The 20,702-nt window shown below is 38.7% G+C and overlaps 1 protein-coding gene across 3 annotated transcripts in view; it reads left to right on the plus strand.

Annotated features, from left to right (window-relative positions):
* The window catches only part of CYFIP1 (cytoplasmic FMR1 interacting protein 1), an 80,515-nt gene that overhangs the window by 33,538 nt on the left and 26,275 nt on the right, over positions 1-20,702 (plus strand). Inside the window, exons 15-23 of one of the 3 annotated variants that reach the window (XM_076358809.1) lie at positions 1,044-1,191; positions 2,606-2,753; positions 4,440-4,596; positions 5,217-5,313; positions 5,665-5,741; positions 5,835-5,943; positions 6,510-6,629; positions 8,362-8,561; positions 16,252-16,339. In XM_076358809.1, coding sequence (XP_076214924.1) covers positions 1,044-1,191; positions 2,606-2,753; positions 4,440-4,596; positions 5,217-5,313; positions 5,665-5,741; positions 5,835-5,943; positions 6,510-6,629; positions 8,362-8,561; positions 16,252-16,339 — 1,144 coding nt within the window. Of the gene's footprint in view, positions 1-1,043; positions 1,192-2,605; positions 2,754-3,055; positions 3,210-4,439; positions 4,597-5,216; positions 5,314-5,664; positions 5,742-5,834; positions 5,944-6,509; positions 6,630-8,361; positions 8,562-16,251; positions 16,340-20,702 lie in introns of those variants that run through there. The other 2 variants (XM_076358801.1, XM_076358817.1) reach the window with 2 other exon arrangements.

The following is a 20,702-nucleotide window of genomic DNA, read 5'->3' on the forward strand; positions in this document are numbered from 1 at the left end:
CGCCTTCCTTATGATTCCAGTGTTTCCTTTCCTTGTGCCTCATGTTTACATCCCACCCCATAGTTTTCTCTCTGCCCTCTTAGCATCCTGCCTTCTTTCTCAGCTTCTGCTGCTTTTGGCTTATTAGCCTTGCGCTTCCCTTCCAAGTGCTCTGTCTGCCCACACTGATTGGTGGCATTTCCCGACACTTTTTTTGTCCCTGATTGTTTGCTTTTAATCTTGACTTGTTTACTATTTGTGTACTCTCACGTTTCATTGCAAAGCTCTTAGAGGTGAAAGTCTTTGGCTCATTAGGCTATTGCTAAATGCTCTGACTACCACAAAAATACCATCATAAGCTAAAAATAAACAAATTATTCCAAATTACCAAGTTTGCAGGGATAGTCTTTTTGTCCCAGGGACTTTCATGAAATAGGGAACTATTACTTTCATACCTGCTCGGATCTGGGAGGAGACATTTGCTTGATGATTCAGCATGCCACAGGACATGGCAGGCTGTGTTTCTGACAAGTATCTGAAGTCCTGTTCAGTATTTGGAATGAGAAGTATGAGGCTGTTAGTATAAATTCCAGCTGAATTCTGGAGTTCTGCTGGAAACAGGAATTCTACTGTTTCTTTTCATTTCAAGCCCAGATTGTCTCTCTCTAGTTTGGTTAATAATCTGCTTTGGTTTGATTGAATAATCTGCTTTTTGTGGTTTAGGAGAACAAAATGGCTTGATGTGCTTGCTAAGGATCCCAGAGGTGAATTCTTGACAAGTGACTTTTGTCTTTGGTGAACCAGTTTCAGAGGTCAGCTTTCTTCTGACAGAGGAGAAGGGCTCTGGACTATCCTTTTTGATAAACAGCACGGAGCGATTGTTTCGTGGATGTGGCATTCGTGAAGTTGTTGGCAAAATCGTTTGCGGTTGCTCTTGGTTAGCCCGAGCTCCCGAATGCTGTTGCAAAGTTTCTGTGCTTGTGGAAGAGTGCGTAAAAAAGTAAAATGATCCCCTCAGTGTGCTTGGATGCATGCCGGTCTGAAGTAGTGTGAATTGTGTTCAGTGTTTTGCAGGCCATCAGAAAGACAGTCTGTGACTGGGAAGCTGGGCACGAGCCATTCAATGACCCAGCTTTAAGGGGAGAGAAGGACCCCAAAAGTGGTTTTGACATCAAGGTCCCAAGGCGTGCAGTGGGACCCTCCAGCACTCAGGTATCTTCCTGTCTGGTGGTTGTGATATCTGTCAACAATTATTGCATGGAATGTTTTCTCTCTGGCCTGAACTATTTAAAAATTGCAGAGTCTTTTTTTTTTTTTTTTTTTAAATGTTCAAAATCTACTCTAATTAGATTTATATTTACAAAATTATATATACTTAACCAAAATCCTCTATCTGGGTTGCTGTCACTTTCTACTCTGGTGCATAATTTTTCCAAGTGTTCAATCTCTTTAATTTGACTTACCGGGAAGAAATATTTTCTCATTGGGCTCCTAATGTTATTTAAATAATATTTTTGAACTATTTGAATTATTTCTTGACTCCCATCTCTGGTGTGGCTGGTGGATTTTTTTTTTTTTTTTAAAAATCCCATTATTCAATAGGTGTCTATGTAGTTTTAAAATATGTTTAACATATAAATGATTGCCTGTAAAATATGGGAGAGTATTTGACTTCTGACAAGATCCCTCTTACTGTTCAGTAACGAATGATAAAACTGCTCCCTAAAATCTATTTAAGCTGCTGCTAAAACAAGAGGTATTTCGAGTGTGTTTTCTGTGATAGTCATTGAAATCCTATACCTAGGTACTCATTCTTGTTACCTCCATATAATTCTCTTTTTTATTTTCTTTGTGAATTTGTTTGGAGAGTGTATGGTCTGGTATTCATAGTTCATCTGAGTAAATGATGTACTGAGCACTTGGGGTGAGAAATTGAAGGCAACTGTGGTTTGTAAATTGAATATTTTAATCTGTGGGGAAAAGAGCATGTATGAATAATAATCCTGGGTAATAAAAAGTTGCTTAAATAGTGCTAAGATGGGTTCAATAAAGATTTTGTTTTGGGAACTGGAAAAAAATTTTGATTTCTAATTTTCTGGGTGGAAAAAAATTAAATATGACTACCAGTGTGCTTCTCCTGCGCTTGGTATGTTTAAGGGCTTTGTTCCACTGGCTGCAACAGGCTGTTTAGTGTACACGGTTCTGTCTGCTTTTTCTGCTCTTGGGCTGGCACACTTGTCTGTCTCGGCTGACAGGAGGAAGGGAGGTCAAATATATCGATTTTTAGATAGGTTTTTCTCAGTTTCACGTAGTTCTAAAATAGCTATATATGGATTGGTAATACTTGGAAATCTTTGCGAAATCATTTGAGAAGCTAATGGCTCTCTGAGCATCCTCTGAAATGAACGGGAACTTTTCCTTTCGCTTGAGGGAACACCGGATTGCAGTGACTATTCTGAATGAAGAAACCTTTCTGTATGTCCTCCTCTGCATGCTTACTGTGCTGCTTTTCATTTTTAACAAACTAACACATTTTCTCTGCTTCTGTTTCCCCTTCCTTATTCACCCATGTGTTTTTATTAACGGATTCTCTCTCCCCTGCCTGCCCCTGTCTGTTGGTTTTTAGCTCTACATGGTTCGCACTATGACAGAGTCCTTAAACTCTGCTGAGCTGTTGAAGCAGCTCAAGTCTCTGGGATTGGAAAAGCTATTGCATGTGACACACAAGTTTCTGAGGCAGTCCTACATCTATCCGCCTCTTTTAAACTTTGGTGGTAAGACATTACTTATTACTTTTACTTTTGTGGTGATGTGAACTGTTCCACTGCAAATGGTCTGCTGCTAAGTGTCAGTGGAGGTCCCCTTGGCATGGGTAGGCATTCGTGCTGGTGCGTAGGCTAGCGTTGCATCTGTTCCTTTTGCCTGAAAGGCTTTTACCCACACAGTGCCAGTTTTCAATTTGAAGTGGAGCAGTCGCTTACTGATAGTAATTCTCAGTGTTGCTCAACTAATGTACCATGTGTATTTTCCTTTTTTCCCCCCCTTTCCACCACAATTGTTTCCTTTAATGATACAGCTTTACATGGTGAGAACTATGTTAGAGTCCCTCATTGCTGACAAAAGTGGTTCCAAGAAAACCTTGAGAAGTAGCCTTGAGGGGCCCACCATATTGGACATAGAAAAATTCCATCGCGAGTCTTTCTTCTACACTCATTTGATAAATTTCAGTGGTAAGATATGTAGATGATCAGTGTCCAGCTTAGCATGTCCTAACACCTCTAACACAACCTGGAAAATGTTTCCGATTGCCTAAGCCAACTTACCTTTGGTTTATTTATCAAAAGCCTTGGTCTGTCCAAACTTTTTCTGAGACGTGATATTCAGTATTGTGGTGGGATTTTTATTTTGACTTGTTATACGTTTGTTTATGACGCGTCAAATTTCATATTGTTACCTCCCTTTTCTATTTTTTTTATGTACGTATTTATATAAACAAGGGACAGATAAGCCTGTACACATTGAAATTTTAAAAAGGAAGTGGTTTTTGTGTTTTGGGTTTTGGGTTTTTTTTTTTGTTTTCATTTTAAGTACAGAGGAAACAAATTCTCTGTTGTGGTAAATTTGATGTCATTTCACTACTCTTACTATTCAGTTAATTGTAATCGGAAACATGCTGTCCTAAAGAATTCACCTACTGACATTGAATGTATCTAGTCTTTGTCATCACCATGCTGTGTTGTCTTTCATTTTTGTTTTGCTACTGGACTCCTCTACCCTCAGAGAAGGGGGAGCCTGTTAATGTCAGTCATAATGCTACTGGGGAACAGCACTTCAAAAGGTCTTCAGAAGATCTTAATGTAAAGAGTTCATTCCCATTTTGGTTCTCAAGCCGTCCGCAAAAGGAGGCTTGTGCCAAGTGTTTTCTGGAGAGGTGGGAAGCACACCTCCGTGTCCTTGACAGCAGCCTCAGCAATGTTTTGTTTTAATCCCTCCTTCATGTGTCTGTCTGTCATTTCCTGCCCATCGAATCGACAGGAACGTGTGGAGTGATTCAGTCCTCCAGAGGGAGAGATGGTACTGGTGGATCTGGTACAATTTTGTCTCCTTCACCTGTTGCTTCCCAAGTTCAGCATATGGCTTTCTCAGCCCCCAACTGAGAAACTAAACTAGAAATCCCCCTTTACTGGTGTACATAGTGTTTCTGTTTAACTGGTAGTCTGGTCCATTTCCACGCTTTTTTCTGTAATAAGGCACCACTTTGGGGGCCAACGTGAAGTTCAGAACTCTCTGAAAAAGTCATGGGCTTTACGTTTTGAATTTGGTTTACGTATTCGGCCTATGTATAGCTCTAGTGACTCACACCTGCTTTTTTGTTTCACATTGCATCATCAGAATCGCATTTGTATTGTTCTTAATGTATTTCTGTAAGAAGTGTAATTCTTCCTTATTTATTCTGAAAGAAACCCTGCAGCAATGCTGTGATCTGTCCCAGCTGTGGTTCAGGGAATTCTTCTTAGAGCTGACCATGGGCAGAAGAATCCAGTTTCCCATTGAGATGTCCATGCCTTGGATTCTGACGGACCATATTTTGGAGACCAAAGAGGCATCAATGATGGAGTAAGACCTACTTGTGCTCTTCAGTTGAATGATTATTCTTAATGATTGTCACTCCGTATTATAATGTTACTGCTTTAATTGGTTTTAACAAACAGTCACTGAGAAGGTATTCTAAACCTTCATACGCTTTTCCTCTTACATTTGCTGATTTACAGATTCTCAACGTTTTCTCTTTGAAAACAATTATTCACAAATATTCAATATTTGTGAATAATTGAAATAAGAAACCTTTCATGAGAGTATCATTGCACCAGCCAAATATGTTGTTCCCTGAGTGAGTTCTCTTTACTTACTCTTCAAAGATGTCAAATATAATGCATAGTGGTAAAAGCATAATTCCAGTTCGATGGAAAGCTACATCTAGAAAACAAGTTTCAGACTGCAAACTTATCTATACAATTTCTTGAACTAACAAAAGACTTTCTTAAAGGAGAAGGTGCGATTCTTTTCATATAAACTCAAACAAAAAAATGATCCTGTTTGTGTGAACGACACGTAGATTATAATATTGACTGGCTTACAACATCTTGACTGCACCATCCTAAAGAATCATAATTTCTATAGACATGTAACTCTTTTTTCTTTTTTCTTTTTTTTTTTTTTAATTCTTTTTCATTCAGGTATGTTCTGTATTCTTTGGACCTTTATAATGACAGTGCTCATTATGCACTTACTAAATTTAAGAAGCAGTTCCTCTATGATGAGATTGAGGCAGAGGTAAAGTAACCTTACCTACTGGAGAAAAATAGTCTGTAGCTGAATGTGAAAATGATGCTAAAGGCCAAGACCTGTTATAAGACATTCAGAACAGTTAGAGATAATAAACAAACTGAGAAGAAAGGCCAGAAGATGGGTAACTGGTTGGGTGGTATGTTGCAAGGAAACCTGCAGACGTGTGCAAAATGGCTCACATTAATGCTGAAGACTGAATGTCATCTTCTCTTGTACTGGGAAATTTGGATGCATTAACTTTCTTAATTATGTTTGATAAACAGTGGGAGGTCTTGGATAAGCTCCCCTCTTTTAATTTTAAGTATCTCTAAATGCACAATTTTTTCGTCCCCCAAGGTAAACCTGTGCTTTGACCAATTTGTCTACAAGCTGGCAGACCAAATATTTGCGTACTACAAGGCAATGGCTGGCAGGTAGCTATTCCAGTAGTGAGAACTTTTATTCATGCATTTCTGCTCTGCTTTGCTGTCTAATATATTTTAAGAGTTTTCTTCCTTTCTTAATAGCCTGCTTCTGGATAAACGATTGCGTTCAGAATGCAAGAATCAGGGAGCAACCATTCAGTTGCTACCGTCCAACCGCTACGAGACACTGCTGAAACAGCGACATGTCCAAGTGAGTTAACTCATACTCTGTTGTATTCCAGTTGCTCGGCAATTTTCCAATGGTGTTGATTTATGTAGGTATATAAAACTTGCTGTGCTTTATGTCCTGCCATCTAAGTGGCATAACTGACATTTGAGAATCAGCTTTTTTGTCATATGAAGGAGTAAATTAAGAAAAAAAAACGTAAAAGATCCTGTTTTAATGCAAATGTCTGTTGCAGTTAAGCAAACACAAGCCAAATAGGAATGTCACATGTGGTAGCGTTATCTTCCTAATAATGTCTTTCACCAGTTTTCAGTATGTTGTCGGCACCGTGTCATGGAAGCATAAAATGCTGATATAAATACTTAGATGTCAATGCAACATGTGGTTTTACTTGTGTTTGTGAGAATTGGGATGTAAATTGTAATACTTCATTTGTTCATGAATTTATAAATTTTATCCATCTGCTTTGTTTCTGTGTGTTTGGAATGCAAGTTCACCACGTGAGAGTCTGTTAATCTGTGGAGTCTCATAGTCCTTGTGCAGCTTGTCTCAGACTTTCAGTTCCAAACCTCATGGCATTTTTTCTTTAGCTTCTTGGTAGGTCAATAGACCTGAACCGACTGATCACTCAGCGAATTTCAGCAGCCATGTATAGGTCAATGGAACTGGCAATTGGCCGATTTGAAAGTGAGGATTTGACTTCCATTGTGGTGAGTGTTGTGTTGCAGTTTTGCCAGAGCACTAATACTGCAGTTAGGAGTCTAGAGTGCTAGATGATGATGATGATGATTATTATTAACTTAATTTTATTTTGTTATGGTTTTTTTTTTTTACTTCTTTTATTTACATTGATATTGATAGCACTTCCCCCCCCCCCATTATAAATCTATGTTTGTTTTTTTAATGGCAGAAGCAAAAAAGTTTTCTCAGATTTTGCTTTTTGCTAGACATCCTCTAGGTATTCTCTCAGTGAATAGTTGTACAGTCACTACTGAAGGGAGAAGAGGCTGAATGACTAACAGGCAAACTTGTTTTATCCCAAACCGTAGTTAAATATATATACAAATGGGCAAGAATTTAAGCAGTCTTATTAGAAAAATTACAAAAATTTTGCCTCTGATGTTTTGTTTTCATTTTTCTGTAAGCATGAAATCGTATGATGCTATGGTTGAAGTTTTTCTGGTTTACTAGGTCTAGATTGACTAAACCCCTTACCAGAGAAGCAGCTTATTCTTGCAAAAGGCATTTTTTTGTAGTGTAGTTAGTCATCTGCAGCTACACCATAAATTATACTGGCAAATCCTCTGTTACCATTGTAGTATATTGTGGACTTTATTGATTCTGATGTGCTGTGATTTTTTCACCCCATACCTTAACCTGTATCTCTGTTCAAACAGTGCTTTGGCCTGACCTGACGCAGTATTCTGGAGTATGCTGCTGTACATGGGACTGTGCAAGTCCCAGTCCTACTGAGGCTGAGAACCTTGTTCTTTCCTTGCCCAGCAAAAAATAAATATGCTGCAAGCGAGGGCATCTGTAGAGAAGGCATATACTAGAGGCTATGATGAAACAAATAATGAGAATGCTCATTTTCCTTAAATTTTTGTAAATGCCCACTTTTGTCCGTGCATATAGATAAATTGCAGACCAAAACAAAACAGCCCTGTGCCTGGTAGAATCAAAATGAGTTTGTTTACCCAGGCAGCTTGGTTTTGTAGCATGACAAAATAAAAATAATTTTTTTGTGGAGGAATGAGATCTGACTTGTGCCTGTGGAAGGAGAGCATCTGTGCAATATTGAGATGTCTCTTTGAGTAAGTTTCCTGATTAAAATGCTAACAAACAAATTTTATTTCCAGACAGCATGAATTTGACAAGTAAATAGGCAGTCAACAAGAAAAATATCAGACACATTGAGTTCTGCTGGAATGAAACAAAATTAGAAGTTGTGCAACAAAGTTTACCATTGGTTTTTCCATAATAAGTTTTCTACCTGTGAGATTTTGTCATGCAGTTAACTACCTTGATTTCATTTCATTCTTTACTGAAGATAAATACGGAGGCCTTAGAGCTGTGCAGGAGTCTGGCTTTTCATGACTTTTCAGTGCTTGGTATTATAGCCTTTGAATTACTTAAACGTAGTTTTTCTTTGTTATGTGCAGGGTTTTCTTAGTAGCTATGCAAACAGAAACTGTTGATGTGTTTCTTAGGCCAGAGGTTCTCCCTCTTTCTTGAGTTATGAAGTAGCGGGGCTAAGGTGTTGTCCCTCCGCCATCTCCTTTTTTTCCTTTCCTTTTTTTTTTTTTTTTTTTAAATGCAAAATAATTTCTGCTGAAAACTGCTTGTTTTCCTCAGTAAGCAACTGATACTAATAGTTTAACTAATAAGTTTCTCCATTTTATTAAATGCACTGCTCACTTTCTTTCCTCTTGTTTTTTGTAGGAGCTGGATGGCTTGATAGAGATAAACAAAATGACTCACAAGCTTCTGAGTAGATATATGACCTTGGACAGCTTTGATGCCATGTTCAGAGAAGCCAATCACAATGTGTCAGCCCCTTACGGAAGAATCACTCTTCATGTCTTTTGGGAACTCAATTATGATTTCCTTCCAAACTACTGCTACAATGGATCCACTAACAGGTTAGCATGGCAGCTTTTTGTTTGCAGCAGTTCTTCTACCACCCCCTTGCAACTTCTTTCCTAGCAAATACTGACAAGTCCATCTCCATTCATGTAGTGTGTTTTCCATTTCTAATGCTTTACTTGAAGTGAAGCAGTATGAGTCATTTTCCTAAGTACTGTAAAAGTTATGAAAGCCTGTTATTTGTCCACAATAGAAGTCAAATGTAACCGCAGCATCCAAATTCTGACATTTTAATGACTTAGCTATGATACGCTGAAAAATAAAGCGTGTCCAAAAAGACTGCAAAGTGCGTATCAGGAAGATATTTTGGTAAACAGGATCCTCAACTGTGAGATGATGTAAATAAAATTATATTCCTGATTCTGCATTAATGTGAAGAAACGGATTGTTTACTGGAGAAGGGAAGAGTTCAGTGTTCACTGCAACTACAGTTGCAGCCTTTAAGGAGAGTAATTTAATTTCTATTAATGGAAATAGAAAGAGAAAGGTAAAATCTAAAGTCTGAATGAGTGGAAGGCACAGTGCTTGGGACTTTGCATTTCTGGGCTTCCTGCTTGTGTGCTGTTTTTAGGATTTGTGTTGCTTTTAGCCTTTACTCAGGTTTTGGTTAAAGCACTGTGAAGTGACAGTAAAATAATATTGAATATTGAGCTGTAGGAAGAGGAGGAAGCCTGTTCTCATCTTTCGCTGTCTCCTTGGAGAGCTTTCCTTGTATGACATGTTCCATGATGGTTATGTTGCACTTTAGATCCAAGATTCTGTCTGTGGGGGGAAGAAAAAAAAAAAGAGGAGTGTGTTTTTTGTGGTTAAGTTTTAGCTAAGAAACTTCTGTTACATGAATCTGTCTGCACAGGAGAGTTGAATGTATTTCCAAGGAAGCTACTGTGCAGTTGATGTATCTGGAGATCAATATTGGAATATTCAGTGCAACGTATTAAGAATCATATAAGCATAATATTAAAAGAAAACCTTGATGAAATGCTGATCTTTCGCCTTCAGCTTTAATGAAAGACATTCAATAGCTCCTACAACAATTCGGTCCGTGTTCACTGTGGCTCTAAGGACTGCCGTACTGCAGACCACCGTGCTTGGGAAGCGAGCATGGAACACTAGACACTAGCAGGATCCTGCAGAACTGTTGCTTGTCTGCTTAAAAACTGTACGCACGAATTGAGTTAGGCTGATCCTCAAGCGTGTTGGGTAATTAATTTAAGAGATGATAAAGGGAGCCGGATCTTAGGCAGTATGTGTACCATGTGTCCAATTTCATCACAGAATTGCTTTGGTTTCAGTCAAAAACAGCAGTGTGGAGAGAATTAATGTGTGTGTTGCACACGCTATAGAGCACCTATTGATGTTTTTGCTGGGAGAGGGAACAGGGAGTTTCTAGCCCTTTTATAGTTGTTAAGCACATTCATTATGTCTATTGCTGCCTTGCTGTTAGCATGAACTTTAAACTGATGAGCTCTCTCTGCATGCAACTGTACAGGTTATTGTCTGCAAATACAGGAGTACCCAGTGAGGAGCTCTGTGTGAACTGCTAGTTTAATTCTTGACTCTTGATAGGGAATGTCTTGCATGAAAGCTACGTGTAAACGAGGGAAGAGAAGTAACAACAGAAGGCTGGAAGAAAGAGAAATAAGCATGATGAAAAGCAGAGAGGTTGCTTGGTGGTGAATGGTTGGAGGTAGAGCTCCCAGGAAATGCGTAATAACTGTGGCTTGCCTTTTATTAATTTGACCACAGCCTAGGTGTAAGGGTCCTTCTTTTAAAGTTAGTGTTTTGGTCAGATTAACTTGTACCCGGTACCTTTGGAAGCTCTTTTTCCAAGAATGCTTGAACGTAATGATTTCAAACATTTGTAAAAGAGTTCAAGTGTCTAGAAACCCTGCAGGTTGGGTTCAAAGGCTAAGGCTATTCATGCAGAAGTATTGAAACATGTTGCATGTTTAATTATTTGGGACTGAGGAATTTTTTTATATCTGATAATGTATTGAGATTAAACAGTGAGGCTGCTAGTGAAAGATTTAGCAATTTAATAATTGCAGTTGCCAGTTTTCTGGAATTTAGTCTCATTAGTGCTGGCCAGCTGCACAGCTGTGTCCAGACTCAGGTGCAACAGTTTGTGGAGAAGGAATGGAGAGATGAGCGAGGGGACCTCTGCGGATGGGCATTAGCAGTGAAATCCAAGGGTGTTTTTAATCTACTTCTTGTCAATCAGGAAAGAAAGAGAACAAGCTTTTGGATAATGGCATGAGCATATGAACTGCAGGTGAGGTCAAGCCCTCTCTAGTCCAGTGTCTTGACGCTGGCAGCAGCCATGCAGAGGCTGAGTATGAAAACAAGGGAGGCTTGTGGTGATTTTTCTTCCAGGAAATGTGCCGGCCTCTAGCAATGATCAGGTGTTTGTAAAACAAAAATGGTGGGATCTTAGTGCATTTCTGTCCCTTTACAGGTATTTTTTTTTTTCCCCCTGTTGCTTTGTCCAGTCCTTTTTTTAAAGCTATGTGAGGTTTTGGCATTCACGACGTGCTGTAGTGAGGAGTCTGCAGTGGAGCTGTGTGCTGCATGAAAAAGTATCTCTCTTAGTTTGCTCTCAAGCTGTTGCCTGCCAGTTCTTATACTGAAAGTGACCATGAGCAGCCATTTCCCACTTGTTGTCTTTCCTGTGCTGCTTGGGATATTTTTTTTAAGAGCTGTCTCTCATGTTGGCCCTCAGTTGCATGTTTTTCTAAGCCAAAGGTCTTTCCACACCAGGAATCTTTGTCATGCTTATGCCTGCATCTGTACTTTTTTCATTCCTCTGTGTCTTCGTGGAGTTAGGAGGACTAGGGCTGGCCAGAGGATTCAAATGACACATGGACAACTGCCAGATTTTTGTTCTTTGTTCTTTTTCCAGCATCTGTAGTGTTCCTTTTTCTGCTTTATTTCGTTACTAATTCTAAGCTGGTCTTTTCCTTCCATGACAGCATGTTTTGTGTTCAGGGCTAAGAGAGGAGTAAGTGTGAGACAGCCTAGACATTTATTTGGATTGAGGATTTTCTGTGCTTTCTTGACACAAATGGTACAAACTTCCTGAGACAGTAGTCAGACTTGTAGCTCCATCGCCTCTCAACACATTATCCAAATCTGTATTCTCTGCTAAAAATTCATGTATATAGCACTCTTCCAAATGCAGTATGACATGTTTCTTCTGAGGATACACATTTGTCACAGAATGAACAAAAAGACCAGCTTCTTATTTTTCGGTCTTCCTGCCTGCCTCCCCCTTCCTTTTGCGAGCGCTCTGTCTCTCTCGTACTGCTTTTGAGACTAGTTTTCACAAGAGAACAGCTGTGTCTTCTTGTCTTGCATATACTCTGTGATAGTCACTGTTCAGACAAATTTTCAGCCCTTTCAGACACTGCTGGAGCAAACCTGAAAAGCAGCACTGGCAATGAAAACTACCTAGTTTCTGCTACAAAGAGCCAAATGGCGTAGTTACATAGGCTCATGCAAAGTAGGGGCGACTGTAGTCAAATACTCCATCAAATCTGACAACAAGCACCTTATCTTCCCCACCTAAAAAAAAAAAAAAAAAAAAAAAAAAAAAAGTAGTCTTCTTTCTGCCAAAATGAACGGTGGTAGCAATGGAGTGGCAGATATCAGTTACTGTTTTATGCTCTGTTTTGTCTGCTGTTTCCTCACACTTCAGTTTGTAGCCCCCTGTTCTCTCTATCTTGACATCCATATTCAAGAAGGGTGAGTTAGATCTAGCATTCACTAAGAGAGGAGGTGTAGGGCTACCCTTAGATCTGGTAGACAGAACAAGCTAATTTGAGAAGGCTGGAAATTAAAAGTGTTCATACCAATTAGACAGGGAAGTGCAGAGGGACACTTTCTGTATTGAGCAGGGAGGGAGAATTGTGATATCTTATTACTCCTCAGGTGAAGCTCAGAAAGTTTATGAATGAGATTGTGTGTCTGATCGGGTGCCTGCAGTAGCAAGGCAGCAGGCTCATTGACCGAAGTGGCCTCTTTCAGATTTCTCCTTATTTTCTTAAATAGATAATGGAATTAGAATCATAGAATCATTTAGGTTAGTTTGTGAAGTGCTCATCATGAACTCCTTCCCGGTAGGTATCACAGAAACACCGATATAAAATGATTTGATCCCTAAAATACTTACTTTGTGACTCATGTTGTCCTTTAGCAATCACTGTTGCAAAGCTTTGGTAAGCCAGCAGGCTTTTCATCTGCCTAATCTACTTTGACTGCTTACAACCTGCGTTGATTAAAATGGATAAAGTGCTGTGAGATCATCAACACTGATTAAAAATGAAAAGAACTGATTATCTTGGAGTATGCCAAAACCTGCATCCAGCAGTATCCAAGGGAAAGTAAAAATTTGTCTAGCTTTAGCATTGATATTCCAAGAGCTTCAGTCCTTCAAAGAGATGTTTCTGTTTCTTGGAGGAGGAGCAGGAGGAAGTCAACCAACAGGATGTCAAAAAGAAAACACATACACATATTGAAAAAGTTTGAAGAATAGCAGATGATGCTGAACTGTAAAGGTTTCTTTATAGCCCTTAGTTTTGAGAGAAGAAATCTCTGATATTTATCTGAATGATATGTCGGGATCAGTCACATACCTCCTAGAACGATGCACTCTTTTCCCTCTTGTATCCTCAGTACTTAGCCATAGCCCCGCTGTAAGATACAAAGTGACTGTATCTCTTGATCCTACTTCCTTTTCTTAACCTCTTTCTTCCTCTCTCGGCATCTTTCCCCCATGTCCCTCAAGAAAGTATAAAAATGGGTGCTTGCTTCAAGTCTTAAAGAAACCTTTAAGGTTATTTTGCTACTATTCTAAAACATTAGAGATGGAGGAACCCCCAAGAATGTAGAGGTGCACTGGGGAACACACAAGAGTTACTTGTGTTTGTACAGAGCTAATGAAACTTAGAGACTGTCTCTCAGAAGTGTTTCTCTGGTATTTGATTTCTGAGGCTGTGATTTCTTCTCAATCCAACTACAGTCCAACTGGTTAGCTCCCAGACACTACTGACACTGTAGTTCAAATATATTCATAATACCTTTTTGAAAAGAGAAAGAATAAGTAACTATTATTATGAGCTTCCCAACTCATGGGATGCACCCACATTTATATTCTGAAACACTCTTTTCCTTGTGAGGGTTTTAATTTAATCAGCTCTTGTCCAATATGTCTGCATGCTGAAACCCAGTCTTATCTCAAATGACATGGTATCTCTCTTGATTTCTTTCATTTTAGAGATTTTCTTAGGGCTTGAAAATTGATGTCAATTTAAAAAGGAATAGGATTTTGAGAGAAAGAAGGGGAAATAGAGTAGTCTCTGCGACTGTCATATGTTGCAGATTACTTTGAATTCCATCAAATGTTTACAACATCTCTGGTAAACTCGTTAATGAAGTATCTGTGCAGAGAACAGATTCAAGTAATCTCGAGGAAGTTTTCAGTTGCTATGTAAGTGAGAAAGAAGGGGGAACTTGTAAACTGAGTGTCGTGGTTTAATCTCAGTCGGCAACTAAGCACCACGCAGCCGCTCGCTCACTCCCCCCCACCCGGTGGGATGGGGGAGAGAATTGGAAGAGCACAAGTGAGAAAAACTCGTGGGTTGAGATAAAAACAGTTTAATAATTGAAATAAAATGATAATAATAATATGATAATACACAAAGCAAGTGATGCACAGTACAATTGCTCACCACCCGCCGACCGATGCCCAGCCAGTCCCCGAGCAGCGGCCCCCCCGGGCCAGCTTTCCCCCAGTTTATGTACTGAGCATGACGTCACATGGTATGGAATGTCCCTTTGGCCAGTTTGGGTCAGCTGTCCTGGCTGTGCCCCCTCCCAGCTTCTTGTGCACCTCCAGCCTTCTCAGTCAGTAGAGCATGGGAAACTGAAAAGTCCTTGGCTAGTGTAAGCATTACCTCGCAACAACTGAAACATCGGTGCGTTATCAACTTTGTTCTCATCCTAAATCCAAAACACAGCACTGTACCAGCCACTCGGAAGGAAATTAACTCTATCCCTACCGAAACCAGGACACTGAGGAAATGTAAATGTAAGGAGGTTTAAACGCTCTCTATATAGTATCAAAAATAATACACATAAATGATCTTTTCCTCAAAAGCTCTAAATGCAAGCACTTTCTGGGCTTCAGGAAGTACAAGGACTTTTGGAAAGATGGGGCTAAAATACATATGAACAAGTAGCTGAAACTGTAGGTATACCTATTTTTGAGCAGGTTAAAAAAATACAGAAAACCTTGTCCTGAAGTTACAGATTCTCACAAGAATGATTCCGATTACTCAGAAATAAAACACAGTGGAAATAATTGTAAGCAACATGGTGCAATTTATACATGTTTGGGTAAAACAATTTTTGATTAGCATGGCTAGTTTTGTTTTCAGCTAGAAAATGGATGTATTAAACATAGAATTTCTATGTTCTTTCTAGGAAAAATTATTAATGAATAATTTATTTTGTGTATTGGTTAAATTCAAACATATTATAAACAAAAAACAGATCAAGATATAATTGTATCTTATGATATTATAATGTACTGCAAACTTCCTTTCCTGAAACCTTTTCCTAGATGCATTTTACTCAGCTATCACTCAGAACAGCCTGATCTGAGACAAACATTTGATGTACACTTCTTAAATAGCTGTTTTTCCTCTTCCCTGTGTATGTACAGCTTTGCACCATTTACCAAGAAATCCTTTTTATCGAGTTAAAAAATAAAGTAGCCATCCAACCTGTAAACACACGCACCAGTAATTTTGCTCGGTTTAGTGAAGTTAAGCAGAATCAGAATTGTAGTAGATGTTGATTAACTTCTTTCTGCACTAAAACTGTAGTGCTGCAAAACGTGCATTACGCAGTTAACAGGCGACATCAGGGGAGTAGGTCTGTGCAGACCTACTGTGCAGACCTGTAGGTCTGCAGAGCTCTGCCCGAGCACCGTTCTTCAGACCCCGAGGCCCTCAGTTTGGAGTGGGCTGTTTGATCCTATCTTTTGCAGTACTCCATATCTTTGTAGTTCTCTTGTCATCCTCTTAACAATATACAAAGGTAAGGCTAAACATGATTTGTATTAGTACATGCTCGCACTAAAGTATGATCAAACTTTTGAAACATTACTTTTGCTACAAGGATTGTACCTTTCCTCCTGACTTTTTTTTTTTAAGGTATTAACCTAAAGTATTTCTCCTGCTGTGAGTTTCGTTGGGGAGGGGGAAGCTACAAAACATTAGACAGAAATGTTATGTTCTTCTTTGAAGGTGTAGTTCATTCTCAAGGACATAATTTTGGAAGCAGAAGGAACTTCCTTACTCTCTGTGAGAGGCTATTGCTGCTTTGTTAGTTGCTTCTCTTTTTGCTGGGTTGGGCTAGAGTAGAGGTGAGAAATACTTTGGGACCCTGCACACCACTGGAAGAACAGGGTCCCAGTAAGTGGTGGGGAAGTGCATTGTGATTTGTGTACAGGCTTTTGGGCAATGCAGGCTATGTGCTTCCCCAGTTTCAACTTGGGCTGAGAGGCTACCGGTCTGGTTTTGATTTTATATGTAGACAAAAGCAGTATTACACAGGGTAAGGTGCATTAGGCACAACCCTACTAACCTAAGTATAATTAATGAATTCTTTATTTTGTTTTTGTAGGTTTGTTCGGACCGTGCTACCGTTTTCTCAGGAGTTTCAGAGAGATAAGCAGCCTAATGCACAGCCGCAGTACCTCTATGGATCAAAGGTTGGATTTAATTCCCTTTATATCTATGGTTTGCTAATGTTTAAAGGTATCTTTTTTTAATTCTAGAACTTATGGAATATGAAAGTTATTAAAAATGGACTCAAATACATTTTGTGAGTATTTTAAATTCAATATATGCTTTTTTTTCAGACTTTGCTGTGAAGCTCACCATATGTTTCAGCCAAAGTGCAAGTGATTAGTCTGATGGTTAGTCTTGTCTGACATAGCTAAAAATAAGTCCTTCTCTCAACCACCTTGCATTGCACAGTTGCTTATAGTGGCAGAGCAGACTCAAAAAAAGATTAATTAGTCATCTGGTGAAGTGAGAACAAGAGCCTGTCTTGGGTGCAGCTGCTCCCTTGTTACAGTGATGAAGACTGTGATGGCAGGAGAAAAGGGAACAGATAGGAAAAACTGCTTCAGATGTTATCTGACTTAAAAGGAATATAGATTCTGACCATCCTAAACTATCAGATACCAAACTGCTTAAATTATTTTAAAAAAAAAAAAAAAGTAGCATTTCTTTGCGATCTTCAACCTCAAAATTGTTGTGATGAACTTGGCCTTCTGGCCATCTCATCTCCTGTATTAGCATCATCTTTTGTGCTTTGCAGATTAGGAGTGCCTAGAAGGTTTATGCAAGTTTTCAGTAGAAGTGTACATGATACGCAGTCACGTACTCTGCGCCTTAAGGCAATGCCCAATATGGAGGTTGGAAAGGAGCTTACGTGGGTGAACAAGTTGAGAGAGTACTTGGCACAAGAGAATAGTCGTGGGTTTTCGTGGAGCTACCCAAGTGAGGAAAGTTAGCCTGTATTCACAGGACCAACTGCAGTATTGTATGTTGGAGGCATAGATTTATTCTCTCTGATCACTGCAGATTTGTTTTCTTACTCTTCGGAATTACTACCTGGGTCTTGACGACAGTTAAAGGCACAGCACATTAACGTATATCTGCATTTTTAATATCCAGTCAGAAATATTGATCTACTTCCAATAGCAGTAAACACCAGCAGTGGTATCTTCAGCAAATCATTTGAGAATATTTAACAAGATGTCACTCTTAATTTTGCATTGTTTTCTTGAATATCAGGGAGGCAAAATGAAAGTATGGAAAAGATCAATAAAAATATAAGGATCAAATTAGAGGATTGTTGACTAAAAAAAAGTTTTAAAATTATGTACTCAATTATCCTTGTAATTTATACAAGTGTGCTGTGTCATTTTCATGTCTAGCTACTTTCATTATCTAGCTCCTACTTAAACATGAGCGTAGTTAGTCCTTGTCTTACTCTTATTTTCTGTACATCATATCCTAGTTATACGGTGCAATCTCTGTGAAGTGATTTGCCCAGCAAGCTAGTTTTTGAGAGCTGAAGAAATAGCTCAGAAGTTACAAATTTCAGTCCTAATACATCTGCTGCATTTGTAAAACTTTCATGCTTTTAAAATGTAAAAAAGGATTCACATGTCTTTAATATGGAATTTAACAGCTGATTGCCTGGTACTGTGAATAGTGTTTTATATAATTCTTCTCCAACAGGGAACAGTAAATTATAGGAAAGTGGGATTTTCTTACATTAGAGTTATTGTGTTCCTTACTATTTTAGGAATTCACCAGATGCAGTGTAAAGAGCAAAAACCCCACTGAATTTAGCAGAGATTGGTAACTTAATTTATCTAAGTGATGATACAGTGGGGTGAGTGACAGAGGATTAACTGGGGAACCTTTTTTTATCAGTCAGGTTACTAAACTAATTTTAATAATGTAATCTTTACTCTGAGCGCTATATATTTTCAGAAATCTGATTATTTTTCTATATGAGCAGGAGCAATCGAGGAGGTTCTTAGATGCATTTCTGGAGCAAGTTTCATAACTAGATATGCCTTTATTAGCAAATATTCCTGACTCTCAAGTATATTTTTATTCTTGAATCTAATGTATTTTGGAATTGAGGATATCTGAATGGAGATTTAGGAGGACATTTCTACTGTATATAGCAAGTTACAGATAGTAATTCTTATGTGATAGAGGCTACACATTCTAGCGTGTGATATAATTGCATGATATTATTCTGTGTAATATATAGCCAGGCTTGTCACAGAGCACATCCTTGTTTGGGTCCTTTAACAGTTATATTCTTGAACTGCCTCCTGACTGGATAATAGTGCAGTATGGAGTAGCTATGTATTTTTTATTTTATTGTCTTTTTTGAGTTCTTGAACTACTCAGGGTAGTCAGGTGAGCACTTTGTATTGATCATATAGCCAAGGAATATGACTTTTTATTTTCCTTATTGGACTTTGTTGGTTGGTTTTGGGGTTTTGGGGTTTTTTTTAGCAATCCATGGTGTTTACTTAGGTCAAGACAAGCATTGAGGTTTCTTGTGCATATGTACACTCATACGTGCATGTATTGGATTGTAATGGCTAAAAGCACTTTCTGTGCAGAAGCTTTGCACGAGCAATGTGCTTGATTAAGAGTAATTAAAGAAATTTTTAGTTTTGATCTCAAAGTGTTCACATATTCTTAGATATTTCTAAATGGATCTAAGCATTTGGCCTATATTAATGTGTATTGATGCTTAGCATAGACAGTTGTGTCCACATTCTCTGTTGCATCTAAAGTTTTCTAAGCGGTATCTTCGTCCAGTTAGCAAAACAGAAACCCACAGATACAACTTAATTCTCCTGGCTGACATGGGAGCAGAGCTGTCAGGTGGGAAAGAGCTGACCTGCAAAAGCTCGTCAACGTTTTAAGTGAGCTGGAGTATTTTAAAAGCTCATTGCGCATGGTCATTGAAATCCTTTCACTCAGGTGAAGCGTGTGTAGGATTAATGAAATGAATGTTAGCAGATTGAAATTTGGCAACATGGGCTGAATGCATAAAATACTTAATAAAGTACATATAAAAAAGAATCTCTTCTGGGGATTTGAAACTAACTTTGCACATTAATGAAGTACCTGGTTTTATAGAGGTTGTGTAGACCAGAATTTAAGAGCTTCCTTTCTGGCTTATACAACATTTTCCAAAGATCTTCATGTTTGTATATCTTCTGCATTTTGTAGATGCTAAGTCATTTGTTTTGTGAAAAAAGACCCCTTTGGAAAATACTTCTCAGTGTGAATATAATGTGTTTATCTACTGCTGGTGCACAAATTAACATCAGTTTGCACTATGTGGCATCTTGTTATCAGTTTGGTAATCACTTGGAATGTTTGCCCCTTACTAGATCACTGTTAAAACTGCACAGTGAACTACCAAAACACCGAATTGCCAGAATGAACCTGAATGAATCTTTAATAAAACTTTCTGAGCAAGAGTCAAAGACTCGTAGCTCTGTGAGTGTGTGGTGACGTGAGTTCTTCAAAACTGGTGCAGAAGTCAGATGACACTCCTTATGCATTGCTTATTTGCAGCGGGTGCAAGGTGGTCCGTTGCTTGTGAGGTGATATAAATGTTTGTCTGAGTAGTGCACAGTAAACTCCTTGGGTGGAATAGTTTTATATTTTGATGAGATAAATCCCATTCCTGGGAGCACTTCCATGGTAGCTCCTTGCCTTCTCAATCTGATGTATACATGTGTGTTTTTGTATATATGTGTTTGTATATAAATAACAAAATTCAGTAGGTGAATTGCCTCAAAACTGCTTTAAGACTGAACTGCTCCTTGTTCTCAGTATGGTATATACATGTGTGTATAATATAAATGCATGTAAATATATGTATTGGACTGCCTTAAAACCCACATAAAGAAACAGAGATGCAGAGAAGTAAACAGGCTTTTAAGGGCCCAAGATGTTGGCAGAGATGAGAATGTGTCTCTTGGCTCCATCCCTTTAACATCAAAATAATCTTTTCTCTCTGATGAAATCCTAGTCAGAGAAGCGTTAACGTTAATTTGATTACAAGATCATTTTAAAGCATTTTTTTTCTGTCCCCGCTACCCAGCTGCCCCTTTTTGCCAGTAAATCTGTAGTGTTGGCTTCATGCTCCGAAGCGAGCTTTTCAGTGTCTGTTTCATGAAACACCTTCATTTGAAACAGCAGTAAACTTGTCATCTTCACAGTTTATTTAAGACTGGTGTGTAAGACAAAGAAAAACATGTGTCAGCTGGAGGAAATGCCATGTAGGGGTGGAAAACATGTTATTGCTAACTTAACACAATAAAGATGCCTTTTCAAGCGTTTTCTAGAAGTAATACTTGCCACCATTCAGCGCAAGTTTCTGTGTGTCGTACCTATCCTAGCAGAAAAAAGTAAAGACGACGCATCAAACTTATGCCAGCTCGTGTCTTCCCGGCAATATGAGAGTTGACGTCTTTCACAGGTTGTGGGAAATGTTGTCAAAATACGGTAGCT

The sequence above is a fragment of the Aptenodytes patagonicus genome, chromosome 1 (assembly GCF_965638725.1).
Source record: "Aptenodytes patagonicus chromosome 1, bAptPat1.pri.cur, whole genome shotgun sequence".
In the NCBI taxonomy this organism is placed as follows: domain Eukaryota; kingdom Metazoa; phylum Chordata; class Aves; order Sphenisciformes; family Spheniscidae; genus Aptenodytes; species Aptenodytes patagonicus.